The sequence below is a fragment of the Budorcas taxicolor genome, chromosome 13, assembly GCF_023091745.1.
Source record: "Budorcas taxicolor isolate Tak-1 chromosome 13, Takin1.1, whole genome shotgun sequence".
NCBI lineage: Eukaryota > Metazoa > Chordata > Mammalia > Artiodactyla > Bovidae > Budorcas > Budorcas taxicolor.
Genome location: NC_068922.1, coordinates 16,385,379 through 16,402,687, shown reverse-complemented (window position 1 = coordinate 16,402,687; position 17,309 = coordinate 16,385,379). Strand labels below are relative to the sequence as shown.

General features: G+C 33.8%; 1 protein-coding gene across 1 annotated transcript in view; it reads left to right on the top strand.

The window, feature by feature from the left end:
* Positions 1–17,309, top strand: part of UPF2 (UPF2 regulator of nonsense mediated mRNA decay) — a 94,581-nt gene that overhangs the window by 14,123 nt on the left and 63,149 nt on the right. The window contains exons 4-8 of the mRNA XM_052650867.1: positions 4,062–4,222; positions 7,341–7,538; positions 7,999–8,148; positions 9,397–9,500; positions 12,064–12,149. Of these exons, the coding sequence (XP_052506827.1) occupies positions 4,062–4,222; positions 7,341–7,538; positions 7,999–8,148; positions 9,397–9,500; positions 12,064–12,149 (699 nt within the window). The remainder of the gene's footprint in view (positions 1–4,061; positions 4,223–7,340; positions 7,539–7,998; positions 8,149–9,396; positions 9,501–12,063; positions 12,150–17,309) is intronic.

Here is a 17,309-nt window from a genome sequence, read left to right as displayed (position 1 = left end):
TATATGGTACCAAGTGGATAATTTGAGAGGCAGTGTAATCCAGGAGTTAAGAGAGTGAACTTCGGAGCCAGACTGCTTGGGTTCAAGTTTTAGATTTGTCATTCACTCCCTCTGTGACTTTGGGCAAGTTCCCTCACATCTCTGCTTTGGGTTTCTCTTCTGTAAAATGGGATGCCTGTAGCACTGTATCTCGAGGTGCGTGCGCATGATGCCTGTGTGAGGTGCATATGTGTAAAGGCATTTATAACAGTACCTGGCACATTGTAAGTATCAATAAATGTTAGTTCACTGTTCATAGTATATTGCCTGCTCAAGTCTTCAGAAAGTTTTTCAAATGAGAATTTCTCTTTGTGCCTTTTTATGATTCTCAAAATGTGTATGTTAAATTTCTTAAATTTTCATAGCTTATTTTTAAAAATTCATTTTTAAAAACAATATAAAACAACAGAATAAACACTGTACAAAATAAAAGAAGTAGCATGAAGGCCAGGCAATAACAATAAAAATTTTAAAAATGGAAAAAAATGAATGACTCAATATAAGAATTTTTTGAGGCATATGTGGCTTTCCTTATGAGATATATTGCTTAATTCCAGAATGGACTATTTGAGATAGTCAGATTTATAATGTTAAATTAATGTTAAATATAATATAAAAAACACTCCAGAAATCAAGGATTGATGTACCTTAGAGGTGCTCCTAGATAGTGATATCTCATATTTTAGGTGCAAGACATCTACTTTCTTTTTTTTAATGGTGAATAAGACTTGGAATTAATTTTGTTCTTATTGCTTGCTTTTCATATCTTTAAAATAGTACCAGTTCCTCCCTATCATGCAATGAAACCAGGAGAGGGAATGAACTTGTTTATAATATATTTAACAGTGGTACTTGGTTATCTCCACTTATGACAAGGATTGGCAAACTATGGCTTTCAGGTCAGATTAGTAATTACACGATGTTCAAATTTCAGTGTGCATAAAGTTTTACTGGAACATAGTCACACTCATTTGTTTACATATTGTCTGTGCTGCTTTTGTGCTATGCTATCAGACTTGAGTAATTGCAGCAAAGACCATATGGTCTGCAAAGCTTAAAATTATTATTTGTCCCTTTACAGAAAGTTTGCTGACCTCTGATTTATGACAGCCTCAAAAGAACGGTTTCAGTGCAACTTTCTATAATGGTGTGCTTCTGAAAAGATTGTAATTAAAATGATACATGATGAACCATATTTTCAGCTTGATTTTGCTTAGTGTTATATTCCGTGGAATTGGAATTCACATAAGAAATTTTGGTGAGATGTGCACTGATGTACAGAAAATGTACTCTGGTCAGATGTGCTGTGTATGTGTAGATCCCTCATACAGGCCTTCTAAAATTTAATCAAACTGAAAAACTTTTCCTGTGGACTTAATGAACTTACAAGAACTGACTTATGTAGTACATTCATTAGAAATTGTTTCATTTAAATTTCATTAGAACTTCTAAATGACGAGGAATTTTGAATTTTCAGGCACCTGCGATGGCTTCTTTCTCTGCTTGAAGTCTGTAGTCTTACTACATGCTGTGAAATTAGATATTAAGAAAATATATTTTAAATAAATGGTCAAGGAAAATACATATGACTATGTATGTTTTGTATATAATGTATCTCTTCTAATGCCTTTTCATTGTTGTCCTATACAGCTTTCTGACTGTACAGTATAAGGTTCTATTAGAAAATCAACCAAAGTCTAAGCTGCCTGCCCTTTAGGACTGTTCTTATTAGATAGTAACCTAAACATGTATGAATTAAGAAGTTAAGTAAATTAGTACTATTAAAAGTTTAATCATGGAATTGAGGTTTTGAGGAGAGCGAGGAGTATCTCTGAAGCTTCAGAGTTTTAACTGGTTGCAGGAGGACTAGAAGAGAATCCCTTTGCCAATGCAGGAGATGCAAGGAGTGTGGGTTCCATCCCTGGCTCGGGAAGATCCCCTGGAGAAGGAAATGGCAACCCACTTCAGTATTCTTGCCTGGAAAATTCTGTGGACAGAGGAGCCGGGCAGGCTGCAGTCCATGGAGTTGCAGAGAGATGTGATTGTGTGCACGCGCGTGCGCGAGGACTGGATAGGAACTGAATGCACACATTGGGACCCCTCATAGAATTCAGTCATTTAATTGACTGAATGCAAAGTCCAGGCAAAAGTTTCAAAGTGAGGTTGATACGGGAATAGGCACCATCTTGGTACAGCTTGTATGTCATAAATCTTTAGTGAATATTGTATAACCTAAACTGGATGTGTTTTCTTCATATGATCAGAATCCCAAATTATTAGAGAAGTAAAGTTCCACATTATGGTATTTTGAGATATTTTTCAATTTTGTTTTAAGCACTGAAATAATTTTGAATCTTAGTTGTCATTAGAGGTTTTGAAATTCCTTGGAACTTATATCTCTTTTAACATAATTTGCTTCTGAATAAACTTTTAAAGTTTTTATTAATATTTCTCCTAATAGTTGTAGAACATTTTAGAGTAGCCTGCGTTTGAGTATTATTTATTCAAATCATTTAATTTTAATGGCTTTTTTAACTTGAAAAATAATGTGACTTCTAATTAAAAGTTCTACCAAGCTCATCATGGCTTGAATAGTTTTAAATGCTTGGGTTTTTGCTTTAATCTAAAGAAATTCATAAAGCTTAATGAAAGGAAAGTTAGTCTGAAATAAATATTTGAAGAGAAAAATTGTTCTTTAATGACAGTGTTATTAGAGGAATACTGTTTAGCCTGGATTATTATGGTTAAACTGTCTTGGCATTTTACTAATCTGTTTGTAAAATGATATTGTCTAGTGTGTGTTTAAATAATAAGAAAATGAGTGAAAAAATCTCAGTTTAGATCTACTAGGCCAGGTGTTGGGGAAAAAAGGATTGAATGTAATGAATTGTAATTGTTTTTTGTATTGATCTATCTTGTATTTGTAAATGGGACCTGATATTCCTAAAAATAGAAAATGTTAATATTTTAAATATTGTAGCATTGAAACAAAAGTTCCTGTTGATAAGAATGAGGGAAGTTGGGAAAGTTTAGAAATGTTCCAAATAAATAGAGATAAGTAAGTGTAGGCAAGGATTTTTTCTTCATGAAAACTTCATTTTCTATAACTTTTCAGAAAATGACAACACACAAAAAAAATCCATCTAACTCATTTTCTTCTCTGTTCAGGAGAAAACTCAAGGACTAAAAATTCTTTTATATATTACTTTTGAAAATGACTTAATTTATAATTTATAATTGACTTTTTGAAATTGTATTTGCAATAAGGTTTATAAATTTCACGTCTTACACTACTGTGTATTTAGTTGTAGAAAAATTGAGTCCAGCTATAGACATTTCAACCATCTAAGCTAATGTAGTAAACTTTTACTCGACTGTACAATTGAAAATTTTTCATTAGTTTTACATTTTTGTTAATAACTGTGGGTGGTTTATTAGTGAACTGTTGCAGAGTGGTAGAATACTATGTCCTCTGCTCCTCAGAGTAGCCTGACCTTGATTAAGTGGGTTGCTCCAGTGATATTTGTTAAATGACTAAATAAAGAGTGCTTGAATAGTAAGATTGAGAATTCACTGTAGGGAAGATGCAGGCTTTTTCAAGGTAATCTTGAATCAAATCATTGTGAAAGTTTAAAGGTACTTGAGTCTCTAACCTGTTTTTGAAAACCAACTTGTATGTCTGGGGTATATGACTATAACAAAATACTAAAAATTGATTAGTGGCATACTGTTAAATTTTGTATTTCTGCAGGCATACTTGTTAATCACACTTTATATTTTTTGAAGAACCAATGTTAAATTTTAATTGCTTAAAAAATTAATTTGTTAAGGTGAATTTGATGATGTAAGTTTTGATTTTTAGATACATCTTGAAAGTGTTAAGTATTAAACATAGGTTATTAAAGAAGGTTGTGCTAATCTTGTTTGATAAAATCAGATTTTACGGAACATTCCCAGTATAACAGTAGATGATCACATCTGTTTTGATAAGATTGTCAGATTATCTCATCATTTGTTTATAGGCGTATTCTACATTCTAAAGGGGAGTTAAGTGAAGATAGACATAAACAGTATGAAGAATTTGCTATGTCTTATCAAAAGCTACTGGCAAATTCTCAATCCTTAGCAGACCTTTTGGATGAAAATATGCCAGATCTTCCTCAAGATAAACCAACACCAGAAGGTAAGATATCCTTAAAAATAAACACTGTGAATTTTTTTTTAGTAAGCATTAATCACTTCTATCTCTCTAGTCTTCTCAGATGTATATTATTAAAATTAGATGTTTTGAAATGCCTTAAAAAATTTTTTTATGAAGTAGTATTAAGACCTAATAAAAACCTAAAGCTACTTAAAATGCTTCTCTGAATGGAAAAGTCTTTGTGGTTAGAACAGTGAAGCCTAACTTATAATGATATGATGGGTTTCTTTAGGTTCTTTTGTAATAGGTATTCTTAGATTGTATCTAACAGGGCTTGTCTTAAACTATATTTGGGACTATATAAAGATTTACTGTATTTCTCAGGTAGGTAATGAGGTGGATTGGACCTTTGGGATAGTAATATTTCTATGTTTTTTTTAAAATTTAGTTGTTTTGAATTGTGTATTATCATAAATTGTTACTTAGAACTAAAACCTACCTCGCAGTTTTATAAGATAAACTTATCATTTTGTAAAATGAGTTCTCATATTATTGCAAAAGTGTTTTAAACTTCCTAGGTAGGGCTCCTAATACATTACTATAATATACCAACTATTTGAGAAGTAAGTTGATAAATGTGTTAACACATTATTATCTGAAAATCCTATTTACTTAAAATCTTAAGAGTGAAGTATTTGTAAAGTATCTGTTTATAATACAGGAAAGTATTTTGTATTTTACATCCTCAATAAGAAAATATCCATTGTATACTGTGAAAACATTTATAGTCCTTCTTTGGTATCTTCAGGGAGCTGGTTCCAGAACCTCTGAAGATGCTCGAGTCCCTCATTTAAAATGGCTTAGTATTTGCATATAGTGAAGTGAAGTCGCTCAGTCGTGTCCGACTCTTTGCAACCCCATAGACTGCAGCCTGCCAGGCTCCTCTGTCCATGGGATTTTCCAGGCAATAGTACTGGAGTGGATTGCCATTTCCTTCTCCCGGGGATCTTCCCAACCCAGGTCTCCTGCATTGTAGACAGATGCTTTACTGTCTGAGCCACCTGCACACATCTTCCCATATACTTTAAATCATCTGTAGATTACTTATAATACCTATTACAGTATAAATGTAAATGCTATGCAACAAAATTAACAAAATTCTGCCATCATTTTAAAAAGATATTTTCACCTGGTACAGAATTTAAGGGTGAGATTTTTTTTTTTCTTTCAGTATTTAAAGATGTTGTTCCACTGTCTTCTGTCTTTCATTGTTTCCAGAGAGAAAGCTGCTATCATTTGTGTCTTTGTTCTTTTAAAATGTGTATTTTTTTTTCTGGTTGTTTTAAAATATTATCATCATTGACTTTAAAGAACTTAATTATGATAATGACTTGGTGTGGTTTGCTTCATGTTTCCTGTGCTTGGGGTTTGTTGGGCTTCTTGAATCTGGGTTTATAGTTATCAAATTTAGCAAATCTTGACCTTATTTCTTCAAATATGTATTCTATTCCTCTCCCCCCTTCTATAGGAATTCAAATACCACTACGTTTGAAGTTGTCTTCTCTGCTTTAGTATTTTTTTTCCGCCCTGTTTGGTATTGGTTAGTTTCTGTTGCTTAGTTTCTATTGCTGTGTCTTCCAATTCACTCTTTTTTCCTTTTTTGGTGTCTGATAGTCTCATGTAGAGATCTAGAAGCTAGTTATGTTTTCCATGGTCTCCAACATGCTAGTGTATCTTCTAGCTTATTGAGAATATGAAATATAGTTGTAATAACTTTTAACGTCCTTGTCTTAATTATATCATTTATATCACTTCTGCATTTATTTGATTGATTGATTGATCTCTATACCTTTGGTAATTTTTCTACTTTGGTGATATCAATCTTTTAAACATGATCTAATGGGTCAAAGTGATAAATGCTTGTTTCATTTAGCATTATTCTGATTAGTACTGAGGTTAGGATCTTTTGATATACTCTTTGACTTATCTGTTCAGAGGCTTTATCCATTTTTTTCTATTGAGATTTTGGACTTTATTTGCAGAAGCTCTTTATATTATGGATATTAATTCCTTTGTATAAATATTGCCAGTATTGGCTTCTAGTTTGTCCTTTGCTCTTTTTTTTTTTTTGCCACACAGCGTAGCTTATGAATCTTAGTTCCCCAACCAGGGGTTGAACCTGGGCCCTTGGCAGTGAAAGCTTGGAGTCCTAACCACTGAATCACCAGGAAATTCCCTGCTTTTATTTACATTTTTGTTAAAAAGAAATTAAATTTATCAGTCTTTTCTCTTACATTGGTTTAGTGTCCTGAGTTTAAATATGTTTTTTGTAAGGCATATAAGTAATGAGTTAGAGAGCCAGTACTTTATTGTTTTTGTCCTGTTCTTCCTAAATGACTTTTAATGACTAATCTAATTTTCTCAGGGCTATTTTTAATCTGCATTATCATTCTTTTATAATTCTGGTTTGGAGAGAAGTACAGTGAGAACAGATAAAATCATGAATGGTCTTGTGATCATGAAGTAGGAAATTGCTTTTAATGTTCTGAATTTTAAGCATCTATAGTTGTATGTAAATGTAGCTTGTGTGTGTATACAAACACATGGTTTTCCACTCTACTGAAATGTATATATATATCTTCATCATTGTTTCCCTTCCTTTCTAGTTATTTATCAGTTGGCCATTTATGGCAGTCTGTCTTATACCAAGTTTAATACCAAAAGGAGGGATGCTTCTTAAGGGTTTATGGTAAGATAAACCATAAACTTGTGAACATAATTGAGATAAAATCATACAGAGTGTTGGGAGTATTAAAATAATGCTTCATGGGGGAGGTGGGACTTCAAGCTAGATGTTTAGGAATTGCCAGGCTTATGTATTTCTTACATTGGTTTTAAGCTTTGTGAAGATGGGCCTAATATATCAAATAGCTACTTAATCTCATATCAGTTGCTTAAAACTTCGAGAGAAAAGCATGTTTATCCTGTACTTTCCTTTGATCTGTCCTGGTTTAGAGCTTTACTTAAAACAGAATTTGTGATTTTCTGGTAAAGATGGTTATATGCATAAGCAAGAGGACTTGTTGACTGAAGAGGTATCTGTTAATTGAAACATTCAAGATTCATTGGTTTTAATTCCCCTTGATTTATTTTACTGTAGAGCATGGGCCTGGAATTGATATATTTACACCTGGTAAACCTGGAGAATATGACTTAGAAGGTGGTATATGGGAAGATGAAGATGCTCGGAATTTTTACGAGAACCTCATTGATTTGAAAGCTTTTGTTCCAGCCATCTTGTTTAAAGATAATGAAAGAAGTTGTCAGAATAAAGAGTCCAGCAAGGATGATTCCAAAGGTAAATGCTGGAGGACAAATTTTTATATTAAAGTGCTATAAATTTTAGTTTCAAATAATATTTGTAAAAAAATTTTTTTTACTTACTAGTTTTGTTATATGCACATTAAGTCACTAGATTAAATGAGTGACAGAATAATATGGACATCTTAATTGAGTCCACTATCTAATCAGATTTATTTTCTCCTCATCATTACCACAAATCCTGATGGCTTGTATGTCTCCATTCATCAGTCCACCCATCCATTCATTTCTTCGCTGAACAGATGTCATGCACAAAGAAATTATGGTTTTTGTCCTCCATGAGCATAATGTATTTTTAAGAATCTAAATATCAAATTTGCCAGGTATAAATGTACAGTCTAAGAAAAATGTTGCAGATTTTGTGAATCTTTATTTTTTGCAGTAGGATTTCAATATGACTTTTAATTCAGTGATACTGATTCTTTGATTTCAAACAGAGACAAAGGAACCTAAGGATAATAAGGAAGTATCAAGTCCGGATGATTTGGAACTTGAGTTGGAGAACCTGGAAATTAATGATGATACATTGGAGCTAGAGGGTGGAGATGAAGCTGAAGATCTTACAAAGAAACTTCTTGATGAGCAAGGTAAACATTTTTGCCAAAATTTTTAATTTTTGATTAGTTTTTTTTAATGTAATGTTTTACTTATTTTTTGGCTATGCCATGTGACTTGTGGGATGTTAGTTCCCCAACCAGGGATTGAACTCAGGCCCTCGGCAGTGAGAATGCGGAGTCCTAACCAATGGATTGCCAGGGAATTCCTAACTTTTGATTAGTGTTTATACACAAAGCTCTTGCCTGTGAATATGGGTCTTTACTCTTTAATTCCTTGTTTTCCTGTTGTTTCTAGGCCCTCACTTTTTTGGAATTTGATTTGGAACATAAACACTACATGTCCCATATTATGTGACTAAAAACTTTAGTGATAATCTAAATCTTAATAGATACTTCTTGCACTTCAGTGCTTTTAGTATTGTCCTTAATGTATTTTATTTCTGATAAAATCTTTACAATCTTAACATAAATGCATTTGAAAGTTGAGAGATAAAAAGACAATTGGTATATCATTTCAGTTGGTATATCATTTCATCTGTCATTTTTATCTGTCTTTACTATTGAGTAATGTTTTGTATTTAGTAATAAAAATATCACACTGTTCATTATTTCCAGAATACTTCTATCAAGTTTCTTTATTAGTTAGGATTCTTTATTAGAAGAATGCCTTTGTCAGGTTTGCCTTTCTCTCTGTGGGTTTCATTGTTTCCTGCTGCAGATTCTCTAGTTCTCCATGTCATGAAGGGAGGGAGGCATGGCTGGAGGCTGCCCTTGGCTCAAACCAGCTTGTGACATCTGAGGAAAAGAGGGATTCTCTCCCACTGTCTGTGTATAAGCATCTTGGAGGAGTTGGCTAGTCCTGTGTCATGCTTGCCTGTGGCGAGAGGAGTAATGGTATCTGTGCTTGGGCAGCACCCTTTCCCATCAGAATCCCATGGATTGCCTTTGAGGGGAAACAGTGATAATACTGTTAAGTTGAAGACATGGGAAAAGGGATGTTCAACAGATAGAAATAGTAGATCTTCTCTAAAACTACATGCAACTTACAACTTCTCATGTAAAAGTTTTCCCTTTTATAGTTGATAAAGATTAGTGATTTAGGCTTATGATTCTAAAGATATCCTTTCTTTCAAGAGTAATATCTGAAAAAGTGCTTCATTTTTCATAAGAAAAGTGCTTTAGATTATCTGTGCCTCAGATAACATCTTATTGAAGGTTTTTATTCTTACATTGTCTATGTATATTTCTAAACCTACTTAAAATCCAATTTCATATTAGAACAAGAGGATGAAGAAGCCAGCACTGGATCTCATCTCAAGCTCATAGTAGATGCTTTCCTCCAGCAGTTACCCAACTGCGTCAACCGTGATCTGATAGACAAGGTATGAGTGCCTCTGTGTGACTATACTCAAAGCACATAGACCTTGTAGGATAGCTGAAATTAGGTGTGTCTGTGGTTTTTGTAGTTTTGGCTGTAGAATGAGCCATTTCTTCAAATGGAATTAATATAAGAATTCAGAATGAACACAGTTGGAGCCAATTTGTAGATGCTGTGTTTGGGGGTAGAATCTAGAGTCCTGTAGGCTTGACACCTCTCCCCTTCACATATTGCCACGGTGTGGAAAATACTGTTTTAGACCAGATATTCTTAAAGTACTCTCTAGATTCCCAGTGTCTTTTTAGATACTTTCGGGGCATCTGTAAGGTCAAAACTCTTTTCATACTAATACTAGGAGTTTTTCCCCCACTTTTTCACTGTTTTTGACATTTGCAAAAGTGATGATGGGTAAACCTGGCATTTTAACGTGAAGTCAAGCTACATTGGTAGCAGACTCTAATAATAGCCGTTGTAGTCTTCATTGCTGTGCATTTGTGATTAAAAAACAGTGTCACTTTAACTTCTAGATCTCTTTGATGAATCTGTAAAAATTAGTGATTTTGTTTCATTTCAACCTCTGAGTACACTTCCTTTTAACTTGATAAAATGAGAAGGATGTGTAAAGCCTGTCTGCTGACTCAAGGTTGCCTTGAGAAAAGCCATTTGTATGATTAAGTTGCAAGCTAAACTGCTACTTTTTATAGAGTACCATTTTTACTTGAAAGAATTGAGGGATGAAACATGGTTATTCAGACTTGGGTATTTAACATTTTTCTAACATGAACAAAATGAGCCTCTCAGTTCAGGGGAAACAACTAAAAGTATTTACTGACAGTAGATAGTGGTTATCAGTTTCCTAATTTTTGTTGAAACGTAGTCCATTATTAGCCATTAAATGTTTTTCTTTATTTTTTCTTTTTCAAAAAATGTTGACTTGAAAGGGGTGGTGTGTGTCTGTGTGTCTGTGTGTGTCTGTGTGTGACATTTTATAGTGTAAACTAGTTTTTTCCTTAGTGGGTGACCTTTGGGATTTTTATTATCCTAGTCCACAATTTTTCAGTATTTCATGTGGGTGAATTACCTGAAGGAATTTTAGTGTGCTTTCAGCTTTTCTGTTTGTTATTCTAATTAGCTGTAAGAAGCTTTAATGTTATAAAACATGAATTTTAATAAAATTTATTTTACTCCCTTTACAAGCAGAAGAAAAAGTTTAAATTGGTTTTACTCTTGACTAATTCAATCTTGGTGAATACTTTCAATGTGCATTTACTGGGTTTGAATCTAATCAACATTAATTGTGTTTTATTTCATCAGAAGTTTTTAGCAAATGGAAGGTTTTTCACTGAGGGTCGCTGAAGAGTTGACATCCTTTATAGGGAAATCAGAGAATCTTTGTAGAAAGAAAGAAAAGTGAAATTGCTCAGTCGTGTCCAACTCTTTGTGACCCTGTGGACTGTTGTCCAGCAGGCTCCTCTGTCCATGGGGATTCTCCAGGCAAGAATACTGGAGTGGGTTGCCATTTCCTTCTCCAGAGGATCTTCCCAACCCAGGGATCGAACCTGGGCCTCACACATTGCAGGCAGACTCATTACCCTCTGAGCCACCAGAGAATCTTTGTATTTGATCCTCAAATCTACCTAAAGTTTGAGAAATTAATGATAAAATAATTATGTGAAGTTATAGAAGGAAAATACTGGTGATACCCAGTAGGGTTATTTGATAGTAGTTATTTTCTTTTTAAAATATATCTTAAATGTTGTTTTCATTAACTCTGTATATTGAAAATCTTTAATATTTAAATAATATATATACCTGTATTTTAAAAATACCAATTACTTATAATTTTGTTTTCTAGTGGTTTCCTAGAGCATAGACTTCACCCAGCTTTTCTTCTACACTTACATTAGATTTTAGATACATTGATAAAATTTTGAACACATTTTTTAATTAAAATATAAAATAGTGGATTGCTATACTAAATAACAATTATAGTCCTATGATGTGGTTTCTTTAGTTTGTTGCTATATCTGATTGTCAGTAGTAAACCATCTTAGTTGGTTTTAGCACTTTAACCATTTTAGCACTTAACTCTTAAATTTTTCTGGTTATAATTTGTATCTCTCTCGTACATGGTTTGTCTTTAGTCTTTTTTAATCCTTATTAGCATTAATAATTTTCTTGGTTCCTGGCTTCTTGCTACTTTGTAACTTCTATCAGAAAACTTTCCTGATATTAACATTGATCTGTGAGATCAAAAGCATGGATTGCATATTTCATGCAGTTATTTACCAAACATGTCACCATAGATCTTCAATCTGTCCCCTGGAAGTTCTGTTTTTAGCACTAGGTTGCAGTTAGTAAGTTTGTGAAATATGTTTTGAGATATATAAGGGAAGAGGAGCTTAAGCTTGATGATTGTTAAAGTTTTAAATTTCCTTGTAATACTAGTGTCTTAAAACCATTGTGAACTGTTTAGGAACTATTAGGAATCCATTTTAGCATGTTGTTTTAGTAGCTAAATTGAGGTTTTTTGTTTTTAAGAAAAATGTTTGCTTTTTCTCCTTTAGGCAGCAATGGACTTTTGCATGAACATGAACACGAAAGCAAATAGGAAGAAGTTGGTACGGGCGCTCTTTATAGTTCCCAGACAAAGGTAGGTTTGAAAAGAAAAAAAAAAAAGAAAGAGTAATTTCTTAGTATTTCTACACTGCAGTGATTGTAAGAGCTAAGTTCTTGTATAATTATCTCTTTAAAAATACCCCTTATCAACATAAGTTATTATCATTGTTGTTAGCATATTTTCTAAAATTTACTTCTCCCTGATTTTTGTTCATGAGCTCTAGTGGAAACATTCCTTCTGATGCTTTCCTGTTATTTTAAGAATAATAGGAACTTAATAATAACGTAATCATTGCTAGAAGCAATTTATTTACACCTTTTCCTCTGAGGAGAAAAAATAAACAGTATATTTTTTTTTGGAGAATTTTTATTTTGTGGAAAGATCAGACTAAATTGATTTTATCTAGTTCTTAAGTGTTGTGTTTAAATGAAAATTTTCAAGGTTTTTTTGGTCATTATGCTGTTTTGGACTTGAAGGTCACATTGGTGATTATGTTGCTAGTAATTCAAGAAGTGTATTCCATTTCATAATGCTGATAGGGAATTCTAATGCTCTCTTAAACTAAGTTAAAGTCCCTGCTTCACCCACATATTTTAGGAGATGACCATAGCAGGTCATCGGTTGTTGACTTTAGGAACTTGGAGAAGATCTGTTTCTGTTTATTCAACAGGGAATAATTAAAGGATTTTGTTAACTATTACGATGATTACATACTTCATAGCTAATATAGATACTTCCCTCAGAAAGATTCTGTGGGATTTCACTAAAGACTTCTTAAGCAAAATTTTAATTTGGTTCATTTGTTGGTCTCTCATTGGTACCATTTCTCAGTGAAAACAAATCACTACTTTTTTCATTTATATTTGTTTTTATCCCTGTCAGCAGCCTTAATATGAGCATTTGGTTTTTCATTTTAGTGGGGCAAGGGAGATAGGATGTGCTAATGTAGTGAGTAGTAATTCAGAATTATCCAATGGAGAATATCTTAGATTAATTACTTTTATTATGTAAAATTATATGCTACATTTCCTCAAATCTGACGTGCCATCAGTTACAAGGTGCACCATTATTTCATGAACAACTGAAAAAATAATATTGCCAGTTTTTAAAAGGTTTTTGACTGTCAGACACATTCTGGTTTCAAACTCAGAATTTCAAATAGTTTTTGCCTTAATATTTTGGACCATTTTTTAAAAGTAATTCTTTTTTACTTTTGCAATGGAATGTTTACTTGCATAGTTTTCTTTTCATCTGTTCGCATGAATGAATAAACATACAGTAATAATTATCGGAACTTCTAGCATAGAATGAAGCAAATTTAGCCAATATAAAAGGCTTTTTTAACAAAAGAATTATGCAGTGATACTAAGTAGTTCATTTATAAGAGAGCATATTGTCTCCCCTTGTCCCCATTCCGTCCCGCTCCCCTGTCCATGGAGAAGACTGAAAATGTATCTATCTATCTCTCTATATATATATACTCTTACTTGGTCTTATGCCAGTTACATTCTTTGTTACTGGATTTATCTGCTTAGCTCAGCAGTTAGCTGCAAACTAGAAGTGTTGGAGTCTGCTAGAAACAGACTTGAAAGTAGTAGCAAGTGACAGATTATCGTCTGAGAGGAGAGAAAAAATATAAAGATATAAGTACTTGGAATGCATGGCTTTTTGGAGCCATGAGGAAGAGACCACTTGGTCTTATATACCTGAAATATAAAAATATAATAATTTAGGTTTTTTATAGTCAGCTTGAGTGATCAGGAAAGGTTAAAATTATGTTCTAAAATTTATTCATTCACTAAAGATCTACTCTATACTGTGATTAGTGCTGGAGGTACAGTAGTGAACAAGACAGATTCAACTCTTGTATTCATGCAGCTTACAGTTAGGAGAGGAAGAAAGAGAATTTTAAGTGCAGTTGACAGAAAGAATCCCAGCGTGCTTTGGAGTATATAACAGAGGAACTGATTGATTTAGTCTCAGGAGTCAGAGAAGGCTGCCTGAAACAAGGGTCATTTAATTCAATTCCTGAGAAAGGAATGAGCGAGGTGAGGAATGGGTGTGGAGAGGAAATGTCCAGAGCATTTCTGATAGAGGCAACATTATGTGCAGAGCCAGAGACAGGAGAGGTCACACAGGAGACTACTGCAAAAACCTCTTTCTTGGTTTCCCTGGACATTGTTGTCTAGACTAAGTTGCAGGAGGGAGGCATTTTTCTTTTTCTTCAGCACTTAGCACAGTGCCTCACAGACAGAAAGTGATAAACTTGTGTAACGTGGTATTTAATGCCTTTTCTTATCTAGTCCCTTTTCAACTTCTTCAGTCGTCATTCTAGCTATTCTTCATCTTGCAAAATCCTGATCTGTAATGATTTCTTGAATACCCTTTGCTCTCTACTTCCAAGCCTCTGCTTTCTGCTGTCTGGGATATCCTGTTTTTATTTACTGAAAACCTCTGACTTAATCTTGAACTCTTAGGATAAGAGTTATCTTCTCTGAACAACCATCCTTATTTTCGTTACGTATATATAGGTGCTCTTTTGTAGACTTTCAACATAATGTCTTCACACATATGAAGAATTTGGCACATCACTTTAGGCATATTAGTTACAGCCCAATGTTGGTTTGCTGCCTGTATTCCTATGAAACTAAAAATATGGGGCCTTTAAAAGAGGACCAGATCTTTTCATTTTGAACATCCCCAACATCAAGTATATTGTTTGGTACACATAAGTGCTTGAAAATATTTGATGAATTAATATTGGTCATATGCAATTAAAATTTTTATTAAAAAATAAGTGAATGCATTCATAGGACTGAAAACACTGAAGTGAAAAACCTTGTGCTAGAAAGTGTCCTTATCCTTGTCTCCGCATCTACTCTCCTCCCAGTAGGAAGCCACTGTCTTTATTATTGTGTGTCCTTCCAAAGCTTCTTTTGCATATGCAGGAACATGCCAGCGTTCTATATTTCCTGTTTTTTACACAGGAGCAACTTACTGTACTTATTCTTCCAACCTTTACTATTTTCACTTAACAGTATAGCTTGGAAATCTTTTCGTATCAATAATAAAGACTTCTATTCTTATTTTCTTTTAAATTTAGCAGGAGTTTCCTTTTATGAATGTACTATATTTAATCATTTTGGACATTCCAGTCTTTGCCATTACAAACAATCCCGTTTTTGTATTTTTCCTTTCTTCATCCTCTTTGTTATATTAGCTAGTGGTTTATTCATTTTAGGTTTTTTCACACACATGCACACAAAAACTCAGTTTCTAGATTACCTATGTAGTCAACTGTTTTATTATTTTCCTACTGATTATTTTTGGATTTTATCTTTATTTTCTTCTTTTTTGTTTTCTTTCATTCCTTTTGTTCCCTTTTTGGCATTTAATATATTGCTGTCCTCTTACCCTGGTTTTAGCTGTATCTAATGATAACATGTGATTTCTATTTTTGTGTTTTCTAGAAATTCTTCATTTTCTGACTTGGTTAGTAATTCATATTTCTGTCGTACTGTGATTAGAGAATACTGTGTGATTTTTGCTTTTTGAAATTTTTTGAAATTTTCTTTGTGGCCTCTTACACAGTCCGTTTTCATGAACATTCTCAAACATATTTGGGAAAGGGGGTGCCTCCCTCTGTGTGTGGCATTTCCCTCCCCATCCTGTAAGGGACCTGAATTCTAGTGAGTATCTTTATTTTTCTTTATGGCCAGGAGTCCCTCTTTGTCCATTTAGTCCATCTAGTCTGAGTTGACCAAAAAAACCAGAAAATTACTTAGTAGTTACTTGAGTGCCTATGAGGACCCAAGGGTTTTATATGTGTGTATATGTGATAGAGAATTTAGCTGCCTTACCTTGTCTGTATAGTTTGGTTAAGGAAGCACTAAACTAAATAAATCTTAAGAAGGTCTTTACAGGTTTGTTTGTTTGTTTGTTTGTTTTTAGTTTAAAAAATAACAGCAACCAGCTTTATTGGGATATAACTCTCATAACAGTTTACCAATACAGTTCACCACTATAAAGTATATACAGTTTAGTCTATTAAATATATTTAACTATCACAATAATAAAATTTTAAGACCTTTTCGCCCCCCTAAAAGAAACCTTATATCCTTTAGCAAGCAGTTCCATTTCCCACCTCCCCATTCTCTCCCCTGTCCTAAGAAACCACTAATCTCCTTTCAGTTTCTACGGATTTACCTATTCTAGGTATTTCTTGTAAGTGAAATCATAAAATATGTGGCCTTTTGCACCTCACTTCTTTGGCTTAGAATGATGTTTTCATGGCTCGTCCATGTCATAGCATGTATTAAAAAGGAAGACTGAATAGTATTTCATTATAGAGCTCTACCACGTTTTGTTTACCCATTTGGCAGTTGATGGACGTTTAAGCAGTTTTCACTTTGTAGCTATTATGAGTGTATTGTTGTGACTCTATACAAGTTTTTGTGTGAACATACGTTTTCAGCTGGAGAAGGCAGTGGCACCCCACTCCAGTACTCTTGCCTGGAAAACCCCATGGACGGAGGAGCCTGGTCGGCTGCAGTCCATGGGGTTATGAAGAGTCGGACAGGACTGAGCGACTTCACTTTCACGTTCATGCCTTGGAGAAGCAAATGGCAACCCACTCCAGTGTTGTTGTCTGGAGAATCCTAGGGACGGCGGAGCCTGGTGGGCTGCCGTCTATGGGGTTGCACAGAGTCGGACACCACTGAAGCGACTTAGCAGCAGCAGCACGTTTTCAGTTCTCTTGGGTATATATATATGAATGGACTTGTTGTGTTACAGGGTAAATGTATGTTTAATATTTTTAGTAACTGCTGAACTGTTTGTCACAATGGCTGCACCATTTTACATTCCCAGTAGCAATGTATGAATGTTCCAGTTTCTCCATATCCTCACTAATACTTGTTGCTATCCCTGTTTTGCTTTTAGCTGTCTTAGTGTGAAGTGAAATTTATCTCATTGTGGTTTTGTTTGCATTTCCCTAATGGCTAATGATTGTGAGCATTTTTTCATGTGCTTATCGGCCATTTGTCTGTCTTCTTTGGAAAGTTGTTCAAGTCCTTTGCCTCCTTTTAAATTGCATTATTTGTCTTTTTATTGTACGAGTTCTTTGTAAATTTTTTATACACATCCTTTATGGGATATAATTTGTAGATGGTTTCCTTCATTCTGTGAGTTGTC